At 41.1% G+C, this 22,378-nt stretch overlaps 1 protein-coding gene across 1 annotated transcript in view; it reads left to right on the forward strand.

The window, feature by feature from the left end:
• Nucleotides 1-20,909, forward strand: part of kdm4aa (lysine (K)-specific demethylase 4A, genome duplicate a) — a 34,385-nt gene extending 13,476 nt beyond the window's left edge. The window contains exons 9-22 of the mRNA XM_037114480.1: nt 898-1,130; nt 2,068-2,231; nt 3,159-3,550; nt 4,043-4,142; nt 4,285-4,469; nt 4,671-4,875; nt 5,149-5,225; nt 5,354-5,409; nt 5,977-6,085; nt 7,277-7,465; nt 7,566-7,736; nt 10,385-10,504; nt 17,267-17,359; nt 17,481-20,909. Of these exons, the coding sequence (XP_036970375.1) occupies nt 898-1,130; nt 2,068-2,231; nt 3,159-3,550; nt 4,043-4,142; nt 4,285-4,469; nt 4,671-4,875; nt 5,149-5,225; nt 5,354-5,409; nt 5,977-6,085; nt 7,277-7,465; nt 7,566-7,736; nt 10,385-10,504; nt 17,267-17,359; nt 17,481-17,621 (2,235 nt within the window). The 3' untranslated portion in view covers nt 17,622-20,909. The remainder of the gene's footprint in view (nt 1-897; nt 1,131-2,067; nt 2,232-3,158; nt 3,551-4,042; nt 4,143-4,284; nt 4,470-4,670; nt 4,876-5,148; nt 5,226-5,353; nt 5,410-5,976; nt 6,086-7,276; nt 7,466-7,565; nt 7,737-10,384; nt 10,505-17,266; nt 17,360-17,480) is intronic.
• The last annotated feature ends 1,469 nt before the right edge of the window (nt 20,910-22,378 follow it).

The following is a 22,378-nucleotide window of genomic DNA, read 5'->3' on the forward strand; positions in this document are numbered from 1 at the left end:
TCGACTAGTGATTGGAAGGTCACTGGTTCAAATCCCAGCTCCGGGCAGGGCTGAGCTGCCTGTCGAAGTGTCCTTGAGCGAGATACTGAACCCCACATTGCTCATCAGTGAGGGCCCTGTGATGAGCTGGCGACTTGTCCAGGAATACCCTGCCCTCGCCCTGAGACAAGGCTGGGATTGGCTCAAGCAGCAATCCACATGTTGCCTACATCACAGGGAACCTGAACAAGTTATAGCCAATGAGAACAGACACACTTCTCCTTTTTCCCTCTTTCCTCTGCTGAGCTCTCTAAAACCATGCAACTACTCGACCAGAGTGGGTACCGGCCTTGCTGTGTTGGCCTTGCTGAACCACAATATGAGCAGGCATTGTCAGGTATTCAAAAAATAATCCCTGCTGCTTGTCACCCTAATCCATCTTTGCTTCGAAACGGCACACAGAAAACTTGGACTGTTTGGGCCGGTCATTTCCCTGTCAAACTCATGCGTGTCACCCGCTGATGCTGTTCAAGCAGAAGAACAGTCCATATTACAAGTATTACAAATGGAGTAGCATGAACTGTACAGTCATCTGACAACTTTGCAAGTGGTGTAATGTGGCCTGACCGACCTCAACACAAGGACTTCTGAGTCATTGAAAAAAAACTTTGTGGCCTTTTTAAGATTTATATTTGAGTACCCCTGATTTGCACTCAGTTATTTTCTCAATAATAAAAGTCTGCCTATAACTGTGAAATGTTCGACTTCATGGTTGATCCGGAAAGGTCTGGAGCAACTTCAACAACAAGTGGAAATACTATTACTCAAATGCCACAGTGAATGCAGCTGTTCTCAAAGCATTGTTTTGTACTGCTACAACTGCTATGGTGCAAATCTAAATCTTTGTTTTCCTCCTAGTGTTCGTGCCGTCAGGATATGGTGAAGATCTCCATGGATGTGTTTGTATACAAGTTTCAGCCTGATCGCTACAAGCTGTGGAAAGCAGGCAAAGACAACACTCCAATCGACCACTCCAAACCCACACCAGAGGCTTATGAGTTTCTGAAAGCAGACAAGACCAAGTCTTCCAAGAGTCAAGAGAGTGAATCTAAATCTCAGGAGCCCACCACTCCTATCCCGGAGGACAGAAGGTCTGCACTTACATATCTTTTATGTCAGTCACTGGTTATCTTATTGTAGAAGTGAATTGTAGGAAATGTGTTTTCTTTTGTTGAGTTCACTTTTAAGACTCGGGTCATTGCCTATGTATTTATGTTTATCTTAGCTACCAGAAGCCATTACCACTCTGTTCAAAAGAACTTCAGTACATACAACTGTAAGACTATGAACAGATCAAATATGGCAGTATGGCGAAAACCCAGGTCTTCCCATTCATTTTAATGAGGGTAGTCTGTTTTGGTAGTGGTGGTTCTGGCTGCAGGGGGAGCTGAAAAGTGAAACCCAGCTGGCTTTGGTGAAAAGATTTAAACTGACTCAACTTTTGGAGAAACATGGCGGTGGCCAATCACATAAACTAGCGATGAGTGGCCAGCAGAGCAGAATGGGTCAGTAGCGGGGCATGTTATTTAGAATGGTTAATAAAAATGCTACAGAGCGAACACAACAAAACGTTTCTCTGTGCACCACAGTGTTTCACTTGTGATCACTTGGCTTGGCCTTGTGCCTTAGTTTTAAAATACACATTAATGATCTGCCTGGCATCCAAGTTAATTACTGTAATTTTCAAGCAGTGGCTGTGGACAAGCAATCAGCGAGGCACAGCGCTTGATCTGGTGTAGTAGCCTGAATGTTGAATCACTGATCAAACTGCTGAAACATTCAAAGCAGTTTGACAATGCTGACAATGCTTCTCTCTGTAACCAGTGAGGAGGTGCACTGCTTAAAGCTACTGATCAGTGACATTAGTTTAAGATTCAGTATAGTTTTCAGTCAGTTGAAGTTTTTTTTTTTTTTTAAAGATTCATTCACAAAAGTGTACTTCACTCACTCTTCTAGTCTCTGAGAAACAATGTTTCCCTTTGAATCCTGTCACATGTGTTTTCACTGATGTCTCCCATCATGCATCAGTCCAAAGCCTCGGACTGGGACAAAGCGTCAGCTTGATGCTCTTGAACCCTCTGAAGACATCAAACCTGAGTTGACCATGAAGGAGACTGAAGAGGTGGAGGTAAAGAGGGCTAAGCTTCCACACAATGAGTCTCCAACTAAGGTCCCTCTCAAGCCAGATAGAGGTAATGCACAGCTTTTGTTCAAGTTCCTAAATGTAGTAAAACATTAAATTCCACATATGAAAAAGGAGCTGATTGTCAAATTTTTTCCTTTTTGCTTTTTTCATTGAAATAATTCCCGTTTTTGTGTTTTGTTGTGATATGTTTTGGATTTAAAAATCAGTCTCATAAGTATACACTCAAGAACTGGTAAGTAAGTAAGACATAAAAAACACTGAGCAGTGTTTCCACACAATTATGGGGGTGGCTGTCCAGCTGGGGTGTCATAGAGCATGCACACTCAAGACTTCTGCCGACCGAGTGGGCTAACTTCCGGTTTAGCGACGAGATAACTTGGATGGGGATACATTGTAATTGGGTGGTTCTTCTAGACTCTCCAAATTTTATTGGACCGAATTTCCCAAATTCTGACAGTAAAACGAGTCATTTCACTGGGTTGTAAGGCTTTTATTGCTTTTTTTACAGATGTGTCTTTCACAATGTTTGCTTTTGGAAGAAACGTTCCCTGTGCATCACATGACAATGTAATTGTACAGCTTTACCACAACAGACCTGGCTTCAAGGCCTGGCTCTCTTTGTGGGTCTCATGCACAGCTCCAAAAATATAAAACCGGACTGCCTCAAATAAATTAATGTGTAGGAAACACTGCTGAGACACTGAATATCAACCTTATATTTCATGCTTGCACTGCTCTCTGCCTCTTTATTGGTAAAGTTAACCAAGAGCAATTGGGAGAATAAGCCAAATCTCTATGGATAAAAATGTCACTTTTAGAATTACTGTCTCACACTAACATGTAAACCTAATGAGTCTGTTCAACAAATTTCATATGATGTAACAAACTAGAGAGTCATATAGGGAGCCAACCTCCTGTACCGATAGTATCAGTAGGTGTAATAATTCATATCGATGCTGAATTGTTCTTGCAGACACAGTGAAAATCACACCAGAGCCTAAGAAGGACAAAGACACCAAGCTGCAGACAAAATCGCAGTCCAAAGTCAGTACTAAGAAAAACAGACGAAGCCCTTTAAAGAAAGAGAAGAATGGCGTGTCAACTGGAGATGTGTGTCCTCCTGAGTCTATTGAGAGCCAGGTGGTGGCTCCGTGCTTTGAGGAGGCAGGCAGCAATGAGGAGCCTCAGTTGGGCAGCAGCTGCAGCCCAGTACACAAACTATTCCAAAGGACGCTGAGCCCTGCAGATGTCCTGCATGTTCACAGCTATGCCAAAGGAGACTATGGAGAGGGAGAAACCCTGGAGAAGAAGAGTGAGGGCAGTGACAATGAGGTGGAGAAAGACAACAGACATATTGGCAAAGCAGTGAGTGCAAACAGATGTTACACCCATTTGAAAGTTCCGCCACATTTTATACACCAAAAAGTGCTTCTTGCATGTTTCAACTGCTCAGTTGTAATTGAGTGCAATTTACATGTTGATTTTATAAAGAATGCTGAACCAAAAAGTTAACAATAGCCTAAGAGCTTGAGATTTGAGTTTTGGTTTGGTTTGGGTTTCAAAGATGGTCAGATGTCAGTTACAAGAATTACACTGATGAGCCATCAAACCCAGAAAAGAACAAAAAATCAGCAAATAATGTGAAACAAATGAATGTAGATTGGTTTGTTGCATTTATTGCATGCCTTTTACCAGACAGCTCAAATAAAACGACACCACATGTTTTTTAATATCATTGAGACATTACTTAAAGCTCACTTACAGACAAAATAAAGATCAGTCTGCACAGTAATAGAGCAAGTTTGGTCCACATTTTAAGTTGTTAAGCATGCAAAAATGAAATCTGTTTCCCTCCAGCAGGTGGCAGAAGGGCTGGCTGCAAACAGAGAACCAGAGAGTGATCTAGGGCAGCTGCCAGGCCACCATCCACTCATAAATGATGGCATAAGTGACGAAGGTCAGCAGCAACACAAGAGGGATGCCTCAACATCATACTTAACATCAACATGAATGCTGTAGAACTTTATTATTCTCCCTCTAGTTGTTATTTCATGCAAATGTGTTTGTTAATCTTGCTGATGTGCTTTTCTGTGCTTCAGAGGCTCCACAGGAGGCCCCCCCTGTAGAGGAGGGTGGACTGGAAGGGGAGAGCTGGGCTAAACCTCTGGCTCACCTGTGGCAGAGCAGACCTCCAAACCTTAAGAAAGAGAGGGAATACAACCAGCGCATGTGCTCCAAACCTCCGTACTGCTCTATCTGTATGCTGTTCCACACATACCAGCAGGTGATCTGCAGCAGAACACACTACTTCTTACAAGTCATCTATAGAGTTATACCAGCATATAGACGGTGCACGGCAGAGTGCAGCAGGTGTCATGGAGGAAAAACAAGTCAGTTTGAAATTGAAGATTCAGTTTGAGGAAAAAACATTTCAGAATAGGACATGACTGAACTCCATGTTTCTGTGTGCTGTGGCTGCTGTCAGACTGAAAGTGCGAAAAGCATAGATGGACCTGTTCTGGTGGCTGGTGGGCGGATGCGGACCAAACCTCTGATCCCAGAGATGTGTTTTACCACCACCACAGAGGAGGATTCTGAGTGTGAGAAGCAGCCAGTCACACCTCATCTAGAGGAAGATGGAACCAGCCTTCTCATCAGCTGCTCTCAGTGCAGTGTCCGGGTTCACACCAGTCAGTACATACATTCATGAACTCAGAGTACTTCACACAACCTGTGTGTACATGATTGAAGCCCTTGTCTACCTTCTTGTTATCTCATATGTCGGTAGCACATAAATTTGTTATTATAGAATTAGACGGCAACATTTGGCATTAACTTTGGCATAACACAGTCACTGAAACCTACACTGACCAATGCCATGGTTGGCAGCACATGCTGACAGAGCTTCATGATAAACACTCTACCTGTGTGTCAGACTGAGTCTTGGTGTCTGTGTATTCCAGGCTGTTATGGTGTTGATCCAGGCAGTGTGAGCAAGGAATGGAAATGTGCACGCTGCAAGGCCAACGCCATGACTGAGGTCAGTGAACTCCCCAGGCTGAATTTACTCAACATCGATTTACTCAGCCTTGATAGATACTATCCGTGAAGGATTTTGCTCTTAATTGTATGTCTGGACAAATGCTTGATCACATGTTCTTTATGCAGAATTGCTGTTTGTGTTCACTGAGAGGTGGAGCCTTACAGAAAGCGAACAACGACAAGTAAGTTGTTACAGTGTCGTCAGAAACAGGAAAGGACATCTATTAGGATTAGGATAACATTTACGTATTCAAAACGAACTGGTTTATAATGCTAAGATGCTCAATTTAAGTTTTTTAAACACCTTAACAGCCAATATGGAGTCCTAAATCAGAAAACTAGTATTGTCTTGGTCTAACAAATATAGACTATTACTGCATGTAGGGAATTCACATTACGACATGTTACTGACTGTATACTCGGCTATAGTGTAAATTATGATTCACACAGGCTCTCCCTGCCTTCCTGTCCTCTGCTCTGTCAGTGCACATGGGTGGGGCTGAGCTACACACACACACACACACACACACACACACACACACACAGAGGAATCAGCTATCAATTTAACAAGCTGTCAGGTTCACAATCTATCAACAGTCAGGATGAAAAACATGGTTGAATCATTTCCATGGTGAATGTGGCATTTTCAAAAATAAGAACAGGAATAAGGCCCATGTAGTTCCATAAACCATATAAAACAGTACCAAAAATAAATAATATCAGCAACACTATGTGTGTGCGTGTTGCAGGTGGGTACATGTGCTGTGTGCAGTGGCTGTGCTGGAGGCCCGCTTTGTCAACATCACTGAAAGAAGTCCTGTGGATTTAAGTGGAATCCCTTTGCAGAGATTCAAACTGGTGAGTTCCAGTAACAGTCATTATCAGGCTATTATGGATCAGCTACGGTCCTATTCTTGATAGAAAGCTGGTTCTCAAATAACAACAAAGCTCAACCAGCATCAATTATTAATAATCTATATTAAGATAATGTTAATTTACAGTTAGTCGGTCTCTCTCTTTGTAACAAAAATATAGTTTTTTGTCACTAATTACCTATGTGTTAATTAAGTCTGTAGTTAGTTGAATTTTTTTACTATTGCTATTTCATGCCAATATCTCTCACAAACAAAAATAAATTCATACATGAAATAAATTAAATTATGAAATACTGTACCACTATTTTCTTGCAGGGGAAAAAAGAAAAAACGCACACACATATATCAGTTGGCAAATTAAAATGAATTGTACAGTGAAAAGCAAATCTATAGTTTATCTTGATAAAATGTTGTTGTTTTTTTCTCATCTCCCATGCTTTCTCCAGGTAACTGGCTACTCATCCTTTTCACTTTTTGAATCAACAAAACGTCTTCTCTGCATTGGTTACTTTGCTCTCTAGCGTGTAGAACCCAAAATCCGTCCACACATTGCATCTCAAATGCTTTTGGTGTGTTATGTTCTCTTGGGATGGCTTTGCTCGCATTTTTAGAGCAAACATGACAATACTAGAAAGTTTACTGGCAGGCCAATCAGGCATGCAATAGGTCAAGCTGATTATTGATAATGCACTTTGCTGAATCACATTTCAAATTACTTAAAATGGTGTTTTGCTCTTAAGGTGTTGACTATACATTTCAAATTCCAAAAGGTCATTACAATTTAAGTATTAACTTTTCCCCATATTCAAACGAACATTCAATATTGAATATATTCAAACACAGTTAAGAACAGAACCAGTACATCATTAATACATTGAAATATGCCTCTGCTGCTAAGGTAAATGAAGGCCCAAGCTACTACGGGAGCATTCACACAGTGTGTTGAAACTTCCAGCTTTGGTCCTCTCAGAAGTGTTGCCCTCCCAGCTACAATGACGGACTGAAAACTGGAATATTCAGTCATCTGTATGTCTTGAAGGCCAATTGATTTAGCTGAAAATGTATCCGCAGCTCTCAAACTATTGGTGGTCTCCGTGTGTCAGCTTCACCGTCATTGAGTCAAAATCCACTGCACCTTGGTGAGACCCGGCTTCTTTGTTTTAATCTCTAACAGAAATGTTACTACTGTAAAAAGCGGATGAAGAAGGCGTCTGGCTGCTGTGTGCAGTGCTCTCATGGCCGGTGTCCCACTGCCTACCACCCCACATGTGCCCAGGCTGCTGGAGTACTCATGCAGCCAGATGAATGGCCGTTTGTAGTCCATGTTACCTGCTGTCGGCACAAAGGCCCCGCTCAGATTGAGGTAAGGAGCAGCTGAGGATCTTTTCACCTCATCTTTAAGGACTAACTGAACTGCAGATGCACTGTTTACACTTGTGTGATATCTCATTCTCTTCTGATAGCGCAATAAAGCAGCCATGCATGAGCTCACTGTTGGACAGAAGGTGATATGCAAGCACAAGAATGGCCGCTACTACCAGTGTGATGTGGTGCAGCTGTCTAAAGAGACGTTCTATGAGGTCAACTTTGATGATGGCTCCTTCAGCGACAATCTATTCCCTGAAGACATTGTGGTAGGAACTAGAGACCATCTTACGCTGCAATCACACCAGCTGCAACATGATGATCCATTAATACTCAGTAGGCATTACTGCATTATAACCAGCCTGGACAGCATAGGCTGCTAATGTTATTTTTCACTTTGTGTGGCTGTAGTGTGTGTTATCATGGCTAAATATGGATCCTGGATAGGGCTTGATATCATTTTTGCTACCGGTACCAATGCCTTGACTTGGATACCAGTTCCCGAACAATACTTTTTGATAATTTTATGAACTGACAATATCTGACGGATGCCGGAGCACGTCGCAGCAATTCAGCTGAATTTTGCACCGAGCAGACAGGCAGTCAAGTGCTGAAATAACAATATAACATCCGGTTACTTTTCAAAATAAAACATTCAGTGCGTTTACATGCACAGCTTAGTCAGATTGCAGCCATAGTTCGACTATGCCACTCAGTCAGACAAGGGCAATTATCCGAGTATACATGCCGGTGAGAAAATCGGATTATTGGGCCGGAGCATGTCACACCCTGGTACGCTAGGTGGCGCTGTGCCCATTTCAACTAGTGGTAACAGAAACACCTCCGGCTGACCTCTTAATGTCACCAGTTGCCTCGGCATTCGAGAAAGATGGCGTACCAATAGCGAGACGAAGCTACATCTTTGTACACTTCGTATATGGTGTACATGATAATTACACAAACTAGATGCAAAATGGCGCTCTTTCTTGCGGTGATTTGGGAGCAACGACGCCGCTGCCGCCGCCGCCGTCCTTCTACTTCCGGCTCACGGTCCCAGGGAAAAATCTTGCGCCTGCGCAGAACGCCAAAATCCGATCCAATCCGTTGGAACGTATACATGCAGGAGTAATGAGACTATCAATCGAATAATCTGGGTGCTTTAATTCGACTATGAGAAATGCGATCTGGTCCAATTTTAGTCAGACTAAGGTGTATACATGCATCTTAAAGATCTGATTATAGTCGGGATAACCCAGTAATTTGGTTTTCTTAAGTGTCATGTAAACACACTGATTCTGTGTTGACACCAGCACACAAATCTCAAAAAAGAGACAAAAAATTCTCAATAGGTCCGATTTTAGTCAGACTAAGGTGTATACATGCATCTTAAAGATCTGATTATAGTCGGGATAACCCAGTAATTTGGTTTTCTTAAGTGTCATGTAAACACACTGATTCTGTGTTGACACCAGCACACAAATCTCAAAAAAGAGACAAAAAATTCTCAATAGTATTTCAATTCAGGAGGGTGTGAAAAAATTTCTGTCCTCTGGAGGGGGCGTGACAAAAAATAATTGAGAGCCACTGCCTTAGTAACTGAAATTTGGTATCACATGACAAGATATTAGTAGTAGTAGTAGTACAAACCACAGAAACAGTTTTTAGTTTTTTTTCTAGCTGTAGGTAAATGTTTCCTGATAACCTCACTTCCATGCAAGATGCAATAACAAAATGTGACAGTAGTACTGTGGGTACAACTACACACCTATAAAATTTTGTGACTGCGTTGAATTGAATGTGCACCAGGGGTTTAAAGTCAGGGGCCACTTAGGGGAACTCTGCCTTCATTTTCATTTTTTACAGCTCCTAAAAATAAAGAGTTTACTTTTCGTGATTACCTGTCCTGTCATGTGGTGTGGCTCATTTAATGACGGATCTTTCATTTATATTTACACACACACACACAAATTACAAATATGAATCAACAAAGTAGTGTATATATATATATATATATATATATATATATATATATATATATATATATATATATATATATATATATATATATATATATATACATATACATACATATATATATATATATATATATATATATATATATATATATATATATATATATATATATATGTACACACACTACTTTGTTGATTCATATTTGTAATTTCTCATAATTCTAAATGATCATATTTAATATAGATGGTAGAGGGAACCAGCCCTCTTCTTCTTTCAGTCAAACTGTCTTATTTTAATTTTGTTTTTTGCCATGACTGGATGTTGTATGTTTCATTTACACATCTATTTCACTTTTGTACCACAAATCAAACAGTCAAAACAACTGTAGACTATAATTTGGCATGTACAAATTATCACCACTGAGGATGTGACATGCTGTGAACATTAACCAACCCTCCAATCATTTGCCGAAAGGCAAACCTTCTATGTTGTTATGCTCCTAGAATCCTGGTCCCACCTGTGATCATTTGGCCACATTGACAGATTGAAAATAAATGCAATCAGTCAGGACATGAGGCAGATCATCACTGTGTGTTTTAAAACTGGGAACAGGCCAAATGGAGTGATCACAAGTGAGACATCATGCCACACAGAGAAATGTCCATCCCTCTGTTGCATTTATCCATGCTAAATAATATGCCCCACTGTTGACCTATTCTCATGATCAGCTTATTTGATTGGCCACCACAATTTCCCACAATGGCTGCATTTCTCCAAAGGTGTTACGTATATATTTGTTTTACTTCTGTAAGCACAAGAGAAGACGTTATGCCTCTTTGAATGTTTCTGTCCATTTTAACACAATATGCTTCATAATTCATGTAGTACATTATAGTATATACAGTTCGATTTACAGCTCTGCAATGTGTGTTTTGTCCGTCAGAGTCGAGACTGTGCTCAGCTTGGACCCCCACCCCAAGGTGAAGTGGTTCAGGTGCGATGGACGGACGGCCTGGTGTATGGGGCCAAATTTGTGGCAGCGCATGCCGTTCACATGTACCTGGTAAGATATGTTTGATTGTTTCATGTAATGAAGTTTGAAATACTACGACTGATACAATAGGCTTAATTTATATCCTTAAGAATACACTAATCATCAAGTTCTAACAGTGGCAATTATTTTTGCTTTTATCTGTAATGAAGTAATCCACCACCTTGCGCAGGTTTGCCAAATGTCCCTTTGTATTTTTTTTAGACAGAGCTCGCTGTTAGGGCTGTGGCCTGTCTGAACATGGCTTATATATCCATCTAGAGTTGCATCCAGCCTTGGACACAGACTTGTTATATAGTTTCATACAAGGCGCTTTACCATGCATTGTAAGCAGGTCTCAAGAGTCCTCTGGTCTGCTGGTTAGTAGTGCTGAAATCGTTCTGAATGACTTTTAACATTGCAAGCCCAATTATGTGTTTGGCATATCCAGCTTGTATCCATATGGATTTTAGGAAGTCTGGATACCAATAAACAACATTAAAATGTGATTTTTAAAAATCAGATCTAAACCACATTTGAAATGTGATTCAGATTTCTGTGGATGTGTCTGGTACAGACACTCACATCACATTGCAGTGTCTCTTGTGCCACGTGCAGCCTGATGTAAAATTATTAGGGCCCGAGCAGGGAACCTGCGAGGACCCTATTGTTTTTGAAGTGATTATTTATTTATTTATTTATTTATTTATTTTCTTCGGACGAAATGATTGCATTTTTCACTGCCTGGACATACCCCAAAACTCACCAAACTTGGAGTCCCACCTGGCGAAAAATTTTATAATCTATTGTCGTCCTGAATTTCCACCACTAGGTGGCGCTGTTATTAAGCACAGCGCATTTTGGCTAATAACTGCCATATACTTATATAAAACCTTATATCCACGCGTTCAGTGAATTGGGCTGAGTCTCGTGGTATAGGCCACGCCCACTTCCGCCTACCGTTTTTTTTCGTCACGTCGCAAAATGGCGAAAACCTACTTTTTCGAACTCGTCCCAGACAATTTAAACGATTTGCACGAAACTTGGCACACAGCATCTGTGGACCCTCCTGACAAAAAGTTATTAAAAGAATTTTGATAGGCCAAACAATACTCAAGTTATTAAATAACAACTTCCTGCAGATTTCCTTCCAAACAGGTAGTGTTGGATATCTCCACAATGGTGTGTCCAAATGACATGAAACTTGAGATAGTACTTTGACATGAGTTCCTGAGGATGTTTCCAAAAGTTTAGGCGATGACCACAAGGTGGCGCTCTTTAAATACCAATAGTTTATATCTCCACATTGGTTGAGCGGATTGACACCAAACTTGGTATAATCATTGCCACTCCCCTCTTGAGGATATCTGACAAAGGACTTATCAATCGGCCACTAGGTGGCGCTGTGGTACCAGTTTCATTTTATATTTGGCCCTGTGCCCACACCTTAACACTTATGGAAATGAAATTCATAGGGGTGGTATAGACTAGCCCCTGCAACATACACACCAAAAATAACCAGCAGGTGGCGCTATTTTCCACTTGAAAGAGTTTTTGGCCCGTTACTCACACATTTTGTTTCAGACATTGTTAAACCTTATATCTACATGTTCCCTCCATTCAGCTGAATTATTTGGTGTAGGCCACGCCCACTTTCGAGCTAACTTTCCATTCGCAAAATTGTGACAAATGCAAAACCTACTTTTTCGAACTCCAAACAAATTCCTGCATATTGTGTTGAAAGCAGACAATCTTGTACAGCTTAACAAAATACTGTCTGATTATCACGTAAATGTGTATAATTGTGTTCCATGGAGTGATAAGGCTTTGTGTAAAATTTGGTGCAAATCGGCCAATAGCTGACGATTTGGTCGCAGTCTGATTGGTTTGCATGGAAAGTAAATGGGAAAATCTGAAAATCCTCTTCAAAACTCATCGCCTTTCAACCTCTTGTTGTGCTTCATGCTTTAAGCTAGAGGGCGGGACATTATCGCTAGAGTGTAGAGCAGCTGGAAGAACTGGAGAAAAAAAATCTCTTCAGCTACTGGACGATGACACTTTCAGCTTCTTCCTGAAACTATTTCATTGCATTATGCCTCATGTGGACATTTTTGTTGGCCAGCTCCAGAAGCGGACCATCAACTCTGTCTTTGTCTGGGGAATCGTGCAGCAGTACACGCACTTTTTTCTGACTTCAGCGTACATTACTTAATTCCAGCGGGAGCAGGCCACCAAATTTTAAAGAAACAGCTTCTTCAAGGCGTTGCATGCGGAAGCCCTGACGGCAGCATGCCCCGAGGTGCGTGGACTGCGAGGGCCCGTCCAACGCTGCTCGCAGCTTTAATTATTATTATTATCCATGTTGCAACTAGCAGAGTAGTATGGAAGACAACAGCCTGTGGAGTCAGACTGAAATTAACAAACTGCTTTGGGACTCGACAGGATGATTGTTTCGAGAGTGAAATAATGGCTGTCCATTTTTCATGCTTTTGTGTTGGAAAGCTGTGTCAATTATTAGTAGTGACTGATGCCTACATTGTTACCACAGCAACACATTCAGATTGATGATGTCTGGAACCAAAAATCCAATATGATAACTCACAAATAACTGCAGACCGTCTGTCTTGGGGGTCTGATTTGAGAAAAAACTGACTTGCCTGCTGGCTGAACAAAGCCTATATTTCTAGCCAAAGGTCCCGACAGCATTCAGGGATGATGCATTGTTAATACAGGACCTTTCTGTACGATTCAGTGCAGTACGATGCAGTCTAATACAGTTCTTAACATTTGTTTCATACTTAATTTAATTTGGTACTTGAGGTACCCTCCAGTCAGTTCAAACTGAAGATTCTTGGATGAGAGGGGAAACATGTTCAGGAAACTGAAACAAGTCCAGTTGCCTACGACATACCACTTAGTAATAGTTGCCTGCAATAGTCCCTGTTTTTTGCACTATTTGGTCAATTTCCTGACACCCATATTTATTATTTGTATTTAAAATCTGTGTATAAAAATCTGCTGTAAATTTTGCACTATATAATGTAAATATGTATATACATCAATTTATTCTATTTCTTCCCTTTCTAATCACATTGTTTATTCTTGCTATTGGTTTTGTTCTGTAATATTCTGTCGCTGCTGAGACAAATTACCCAGTCTGCGGGACATTAAAGGATTTCTGATTGTGATTGTAAGATGTAATGGAGTAGAGGTATAAGATTTAGGTTTAACGAGGTGAAACGTCCAGTTGCCTACGATATAGCACATAGAAGTTAGAGTGGAATGTAGGGACACCACCAGGAGGAGGGAGAGACTGCCAGTAACTGGAAATCAACGGGTAACCAGCTGGAAGTCAGCTGGCAGTTGAAAGGCTTTTGTTTGAGAGGGGACTGTTTCTGCTGGTGTCCCATATTAGGAAAAACATGTTTTTTCTGGTCTCTATACAGGGAGTGCAGAATTATTAGGCAAGTTTTATTTTTGAGGATTCATTTTATTATTGAACAACAACCATGTTCTTAATGAACCCAAAAGACTCATTAATATCAAAGCTGAATATTTTTGGGAGTTGGAGTGGGGCTTTTTTAGTTTTAGCCATTTTAGGAGGATATCTGTGTGTGCAGGTGACTATTACTGTGCATAATTATTAGGCAACTTAACAAAGAACAAATATATACCCATTTCAATTATTTATTTTCACCAGGGAAACCAATACAACAGCTCAACATTCACAAATATACATTTCTGACATTCAAAAACAAATCAGTGACCAATATAGCCACCTTTCTTTGCAAGGACACTCAGAAGCCTGCCATCCATGGACTCTGTCAGTGTTTTGATCTGTTCACGATCAACATTGCGTGCAGCAGCAACCACAGCCTCCCAGACACTGGTCAGAGAGATGTACTGTTTTCCCTCCTTGTAAATCTCACATTTGACGAGGGACCAGAGGTTCTATGGGGTTCAGATCAGGTGAACAAGGAGGCCATGTCATTAGTTTTTCTTCTTTTAGGCCCTTTCTTGCCAGCCACGCTGTGGAGTACTGGGATGCGTGTGACAGAGCATTGTCCTGCATGAAAATCATGTTTTTCTTGAAGGATGCGGACTTCTTCCTGTACCACTGCTTGAAGAAGGTGTCTTCCAGAAACCGGCAGTAGGACTGGGAGTTGAGCTTGACTCCATCCTCAACCCGAAAAGGCCCCACAAGCTCATCTTTGATGATACCAGCCCATACCAGTACCCCACCTCCACCTTGCTGGCGTCTGAGTCGGACTGGAGCTCTCTGCCCTTTACCGATCCTGCCACGGGCCCATCCATCTGGCCCATCAAGACTCACTCTCATTTCATCAGTCCATAAAACCTCAGAAAAATCAGTCTTGAGATATTTCTTGGCCCAGCCTTGACGTTTCAGCTTGTGTGTCTTGTTCAGTGGTGGTCGTTTTTCAGCCTTTCTTACCTTGGCCATGTCTCTGAGTATCACACACCTTATGCTTTTGGGCACTCCAGTGATGTTGCAGCTCTGAAATATGGCAAAACTGGTGGCAAGTGGCATCTTGGCAGCTGCACGCTTGACTTTTCTCAGTTCATGGGCAGTTATTTTGGTTTTTCCACATGCTTTTTGCGACCCTGTTGACTATTTTGAATGAAACGCTTGATTGTTCGATGATCACGCTTCAGAAGCTTGGCAATTTTAAGAGTGCTGCATCCCTCTGCAAGATATCTCACTATTTTTGACTTTTCTGAGCCTGTCAAGTCCCTCTTCTGCCCCATTTTGCCAAAGGAAAGAAAGTTGCCTAATAATTATGCACACCTGATATAGGGTGTTAATGTCATTAGACCACACCCCTTCTCATTACAGAGATGCACATCACCTGATATGCTTAATTGGTAGTGGGCTTTCGAGCCTATACAGCTTGGAGTAAGACAACGTGCATAAAGAGGATGATGTAGTCAAAATGCTCATTTGCCTAATAATTCCGCACTCCCTGTATAGAGATAGGCCGATATGTTTTTTTCAGGGCCGATACCGATTATTAGTAGTCAAGGAGGCCAATAACCGATATTTGGAGGTGATATTCATTTGCAGTAAAAGGGAAAATATTGGCGTCAACATTTTAAATAATACAAACTCCAAGACTTAACTTTGAGAGTTTTTACACATAGACTTAAGTGTATCTAGACTTAAATGTGGGGCCATACATATGATATATGCTCAACTCATCATGCTTACTTTACTACAGCATTTGGGAAGCCTGTAGTTGATTTTATTATGTAAATGTTTTATTTATTTCAACGTGCTTACCTGCAATAAAACTGGACTGAATTGAGTTTATGGGGTTTTTACTCTCTCACTCACACACACGGACTATTTTTATATATATATATATATATATATATATATATATATATATATATATATATATATATATAGCGAGTATTAGCGAGTGATTAACAGGCTCGTCTGGAGGGACAGCGGGTGAGCAGAGCTGCCGCTTATGTTTATATAACATTAACGGGCTCACAGTTACTAGTAGTTTTAGAGGACTGGGATGTTTATTACAATTTTCGGGAGAGTCTGCTGCCGTAGCTTACCTTCGGAACCAAGCCCCTAGGAGCAGCGCCAGGCTATGAATCCCGCCTTAGGTGGTGGCTAAACTTTTTCTCCCCTCCACTGTGTGTGTGAGCACTGTGCATGCACAGCTTTCACTACTGACTGGCTGTTACCCGCTCTGCCTGTAACCAATCAGATGGTGCTGTGGGTGGGACAATGCTGGAGACAGAGTAGGGGCAGCAGACAGAGAGGCTCGGCTGCATCACAGCCAAAATAACCCAGTTTTAAATTGATCTCTTATCGGCCATCAGATTAGAAAAAAGGCAGATGCCGATATGCGTCAAAATGCCGGATATCAGTGCCGGTAAATGGGCGAGCCCTACTCTATATATATGTATATATAAGCTGGTCCTCCCTGAGCCTGCCAACTCCCAGAATGATGAAAACAAGCAATTCGTGCATGGTCTCTGCAGCCCACCCACTGGTAAAACGGCGCTCCTACAGGCTGTTCAGATTCAACTCCTGTGGTTATGTAATAAAAGGGGTTATTATCATAGGCCGACCTCCTCTGCGCAGTGATAGGAGATATTTGAGAGGGGGTCGTTCATCACCGAGGTGAAGTTTGGTGTGTCCAGCAGTGAGACAGCAGTGTCTAGCAATGTCATCGCTCAGAGCTGGACACCCAAATTGCTCTGCTGCTGGTTGTAAAAATCAACATCAGTGCCTATATTCTGTCCCAGCTACAGAACAACAGAAGAGACAGTGGTTGCGTTACATTGTATGTGTGTGCTAACCACTTCACATTGGACTGCTTCAGTAACATAAAAGGATCAGTCCCACCCAAACCAGACCCAGTAGTTGCACCCAAGCCACCGTTAAGTGTTGCTGCTCTCCAAGCAGGTGTTGACAGACAGCGCTCATTAGCATTTAAAGGTTTAGGCACAGAAACAGACTGCTGTCAGGAGATCTCTGTAGAGCGACGTTTAGACAGCTGAAATTCAGGACCAGGAATGGGTTTGGGGCAATCCATATCAAATACAGAGTTGTTGGACCTCTGACTGCTGTGTGAAATTGATGAAAAACTGTATAATATGGGACCTTTAAGTTGTTAGGGGAGGTTTTTTTCTTGTCTTGTTTCTGTCTTCCATCCTGATTTTCTTGTTTTTATCAAGCATTTTCTAAGTGCTGTGTTTGAAAAGTATCAGTTGGAATTATTTTTATGTCTTGACTGTATTTCTGGAATGTAGGTGGAGTTCGAGGATGGATCACAGCTAACAGCCAAGAGAGATGATGTCTACACATTGGATGAGGAACTCCCCAAGAGAGTCAAATCCAGACTGGTGAGTGCAAATGAACTTTTTCGGTGTAGGAATGAGTCAAAAGTCAGAGTTTGTAAAACCAGTGAAATAAGCTGAAAAAATGTGTCAGTGTTGACATGCAGCCTTGTGTTTGTCTGTGTAGTCTAAAGCATCGGACATGAGATTTGATGGGATCTTTGAAGAAAGGGAGATCATCCAGGAGTCAAAGAGACAGAGAGTGATCAACTCACGTTACAGAGGGGACTACATCGAGCCTGTGATTTACAGAGCCATCATGGAGTAACCCTCAGTCCCTCACCTACACACCAGCAGCACTGACTGAGCTGTGCTCACTGTAACTTAACCAGAAGCTAGCCACTGACAGAGTGTAGCTCCAGATTACTTCCTTCAGGACCCATTTTGGACTGTTTACATCTTGTTCATCTATCTGTCAACATCAGTGTTTTTATTTGACTTTTTCCACAGGACTACACATAGTACAGGAGGATGATTTCCAGCCCTGACAGGAAACTATAGGAAGCAATAAGCTTTAGTTCACCTTTCTGATAGAAACGTCTTTAGAAAAGACATGGCTGGAGTTAAAGTACAGCAGAGTTACATGTATTGCTCTTAGCAAAACATTTAAGTAACTTTACCTACCTGTTTACCTAGGTTTAAAGGATATGCTGCCATCAGTGCCTATGATACAGAGTGTGACAGGTATCAAAGGTCAAAGTTTAGTTTCATTTGTACCCTCATTTAGAATATTTAATTAGTAATTTGAGCCCTAAAATGTCTTAATCATTTCTTTGTAATTAATAGGCTTATTGCTACTGTTCCTTTAGTTCCTGTCCTCTATTCTTCACAGTTTCATTATTGAGGTGCTTGTCTAATTTAAATTGTGTCCTGGAAAAATCTAAACTATTTGGGACAAACTAACTGGAACCAACAATATTGTCTTTATCAATTAATCTTCCATTCTCTCAAACTCAGACTGAGGTTTTGTAGCTAATCCAGAAGTTAGCACTGCCTTGGTTTCTTCCACAAAAAGACTGATTTTAGAAATCGTGCAGCAAATGTTTTGTGTCAAACACAAGTTTTTCATACTTACAGGTTTTGTTCATCAAGATAATCTCCACAGATGAACACCGCTTTGTGATGTTTGAAGCATAAATTAGATGTTTAGCAGGCTATAAACAGACAACATCACAGTCACGTGACTTTTTATTACACAATTACCATACAGGTTTTCTATAAATGGATCAATGTACAAGTTAGAGTTAGAATAGTTTGTAACTGAAGTGGGCCTGTAAAAATGGACTAGTGAGTAGATGAGTCTCCGTGTTTGCTGTGAGGACGTTTAATGTCCCCAACAACTCTGTTGTCTCATTTAGACACTTGTAAGCAACTGCTAACTGTTTTTAACCCGTGTAACACTTTTTAATTCAAACATGAGGTATTTACTGATATATTTTACATTATAGACCAAAATGTGAAAATCTGTTATTTTCTTTTTATTAAACTCTCAGACCTTATTTCAGGCATCTAACCTTCAACCAGTTCAACAACCCGTAGACTACAAGATGAGGGAATCACAAAGTGCAACAGTGCGACACTATTTAGTTGAGAATGTTGTCATTTAAAATGAACATGTTCAAGTTCTTTTGACCAGTGTCATTAATCAGTTGTTGTTTAGTTAATATGAAAACATAAAGGCAGCATGCTTCACATTGTTGTCACACTGTTGAAGATATGTTTTGGCATTGTTTTGGGGGGAAATGAAAAGGTTCATGTTGATTACTTTTCTTTCATGATGAAACAGCATTGCCCCTGATACCTGCCACGCTCCATATTCTGAAGAGGGCAGAACTCTGTACAGAACTTGTTGTTAATTTCATTGATAAGCTTTTGCTTTAGCCAGCTTTGGTTTACTTTGCATGGTCCCACAGACAGTTGCTTATATCCTTCTAACAGCGGAACATAGATGAGTTGAAAGAAATTCACAAAGTCAGACAAATACATTTCTCAGTAAATACCATTTGAAAGTAACCAAATTAATGTCAATCAAAGTCCTTTCTGAGCCCATGAAAACAGTCCTGTATCGAACCTGAAAGGGGCCGAACGGGTCAGGTAGCAGCGCTTTAATCTCTTTCCAGGCATACATCAGTAATCAAAATTGCACTAGGATTGTCTTGTAATAGAAGGACTACTTTGCCCAAAACGTTTGCCTCTGATAGTCTGGAATGATGTACAGAATGTTGGTGCTTGCGATGGATCATTAAAAAAGCAAACGTGGCAGCCATTTCTTGAACCACTGAAGTTAAAGGTTGATTGTTCTTAATAGTACCCAGACAAAACACATCATATGTTTTCCAAACAGCAGCTACACACAGACTAACTCATCATCTCATTTAAAATTGGAAAACTTTCCATCAAAGAGGCTAGACCAAGATTACAAATCTGAGGTATTTAGTACATTCTGTATTTCATTATTGGGCATATGGTTAAGTATGGCATTCACAGAACTATCTTATTTTCTGATCATGATAGCCTTATCATGATCAAAAAAAAAAAAAGTAGTTAGAAAAGTAGTTTTGGACAAACCGTAAACTCATTTTTTCACACTTGCCGGTAAAATCATTTGCTGTCACTTCAGGTCAGACTTCATGGGGATAATATAGTAAGTGATAATATAGATGCAGTATTCTTTTAGGTGGGAGCAATAGCATTTAAAGCACTGAAGAAGCCTCCTCTCCAGCTGTAACTATCAGCTGCATTCCTTTCCATGTAATGTTGTTTAAGTGACACAAGCTTTTACATGTTCACTTGTTTTTACCAGCCTATTTATTTAGGTACTTTTAGAAAGTCACCTCAGCTTTACAGACAGGAGTCTGCAGTAATACTGGTGATGTTGAGGTTAATGATTAATGTTCTATTTTTTCAACAGTATATAGATGAATTTTAAAGAACCCAATCAGAATTTTGATGCGCTTTGTCTGCCCAGTTGTTTTCTAATTCTTCTACTGAAAGTTTGCATTGCACATTTATTTAAATCCAGTTTGCGAGGAAATTTGAATAGGTGTGTGCTGCCATTGCTAATTTGTTGTAAATCTGTTTGAAAATGTTTATAAAATAAAATGTCCAGTGGATTGTGCACCCCTCCCTCTTGCTACTGGAATGAGGTGGCCAGGTGTCATCATCTGTCTGTGAGAGTGAAGGCAGAAGGCCGTTTTCCTTCAAGATATTTTCTTGTTCATAGTTGCAGTTCAAAGACCCTGCTTTCATCAGTCCAGTGGAGATTGAATTTATTTTATTCATAAAGTATCAATAGAGTTGTGCATTGAGAGGGGGGATTTTCTATTCTCTTTTATTTTGTTGTTTTGTAAAACATGTTCTAACTGTATTTTCACAGAAACCTGTGTGTGTAAATGTCATGTAGTCTATTTTAAGATGTTACCTGTTGACCCAGGAGATGAGTTGAGGTCAGTCTGTTCTTGTTGTCACTTCATGAAGACAAATTACTGAACTTCCAGGTTATCATTCAAGCATTTTGTAAAATGAATTTGTTTCAGTAAAGAAATTTGTGTCAGCACTCTGTCTTCAGTCAACAAATTGTCATGTCATGTCATTATCCATAACCGCTTATCCCTTTACATGGGGTCACGGGGTGTTGCTGCTGGAGCCAATCCCAGCCTTGTCTCAGGGCAAGGGCAGGGTACTCCCTGGACAAGCAATGTGGGGTTCAGTATCTTGCTCAAATACACTTCGACATGCAGCTCAGCCCTGCCCTGAGCCGGGATTTGAACTAGTGACCTTTGGATCACTAGTCGACCTGCTCTACCCGCTGAGCTACAGCCGCCCCGGTCAACAAATTATTCCTTCAAATTTGGTACAAATGTTCACTATGACTTATGTTCCATAGCTCAGGAAGGCCCAGAGGTAAGCTGGAGGCATGGAGCGGGGGCGTGTCGGTCTGACTAGTGTGGTAACTGCACTTCAACTTCACTCAACTAAATACAGAGAAATGTCTCACAAAGCAACGTTACAGGACCAAACAAAAGTTACGGTCTTTGTCAACTTTATATGAGGAAAACAAATACCACAGTGGAGAAGCGTCCGTCCTCCTGTCTATTCCACCAACTCTTCCTCACATTTCTGTTACATTTCGTCACATTTCAGCCTCCATCGCGTGAGTGAGAGAGTCAGACAGTGTCCAGTTTACTGATGGTGATTATGTAATTATGAAATTTAGCTTTGTCACTTTCCAGGATGTTTGGTGGGTCAGCATCTTAATCAGAACACATTATAACAGCATCCATATGATTGTAAACGGTCCACGGGTTTAGATTGACAGGGGGCACCTGAGAAACACCGACGTCATCAACATGATGCGTGCCATCACGCCATTTTAGGAGCCGCAGCGCCGGCTTTCCGTGTGATTTTCACGGCGGTACGGCGGAGGTGCTTTGTTCTGTGTGAATCACCATCGGCGAACCACTGCTCCGGAGATAATGTGGAGACGCTGTGTAAAAAGGGCTACTGTAAACTGGGGCCACAAACGCTCTCCGACAGCCCTGACACAGGCCAATGGCCAACTGTCGGCTGGGTGTGTCAGGGTCCAAAGGGGGAACGCTGACCAGCCCTGCATGTCAGGAAAGAATGTCTGGACACACCACTGCAGTCGATTCATAAGACCAGGCCATGGCAATCTCTGCCACTAGTGGGGCACTAAGAGTCAAGTCATTAGTGGGCTGTGCTCGCCAGCCCACTATTGTTATTGCTCGTGTAACTGATGTATAATTATATTGTTGTTTATATTTCACCAAAACCCTTTTTCATGTTTCGCTGTACTTCTTTGTGCGTATTCACAGCTAATTATGTTTATTTTTGGGAGCTTTTATTTTGGTAATTTAATTTATTTTGGTAGGTTTCATTCTACTGTGTGACCTTTGACATCTTATTATCATGCCGGAGTGTGCAGCACCTTTCTGTAGCAAGCTAACTTAAGCTAAAGTAGCCTCTCTGCAGTTTCTCATGCAGGCTGATGTGATTTCTTGTTTC

This window comes from Acanthopagrus latus, chromosome 11 (genome assembly GCF_904848185.1).
Source record: "Acanthopagrus latus isolate v.2019 chromosome 11, fAcaLat1.1, whole genome shotgun sequence".
In the NCBI taxonomy this organism is placed as follows: Eukaryota; Metazoa; Chordata; class Actinopteri; order Spariformes; family Sparidae; genus Acanthopagrus; species Acanthopagrus latus.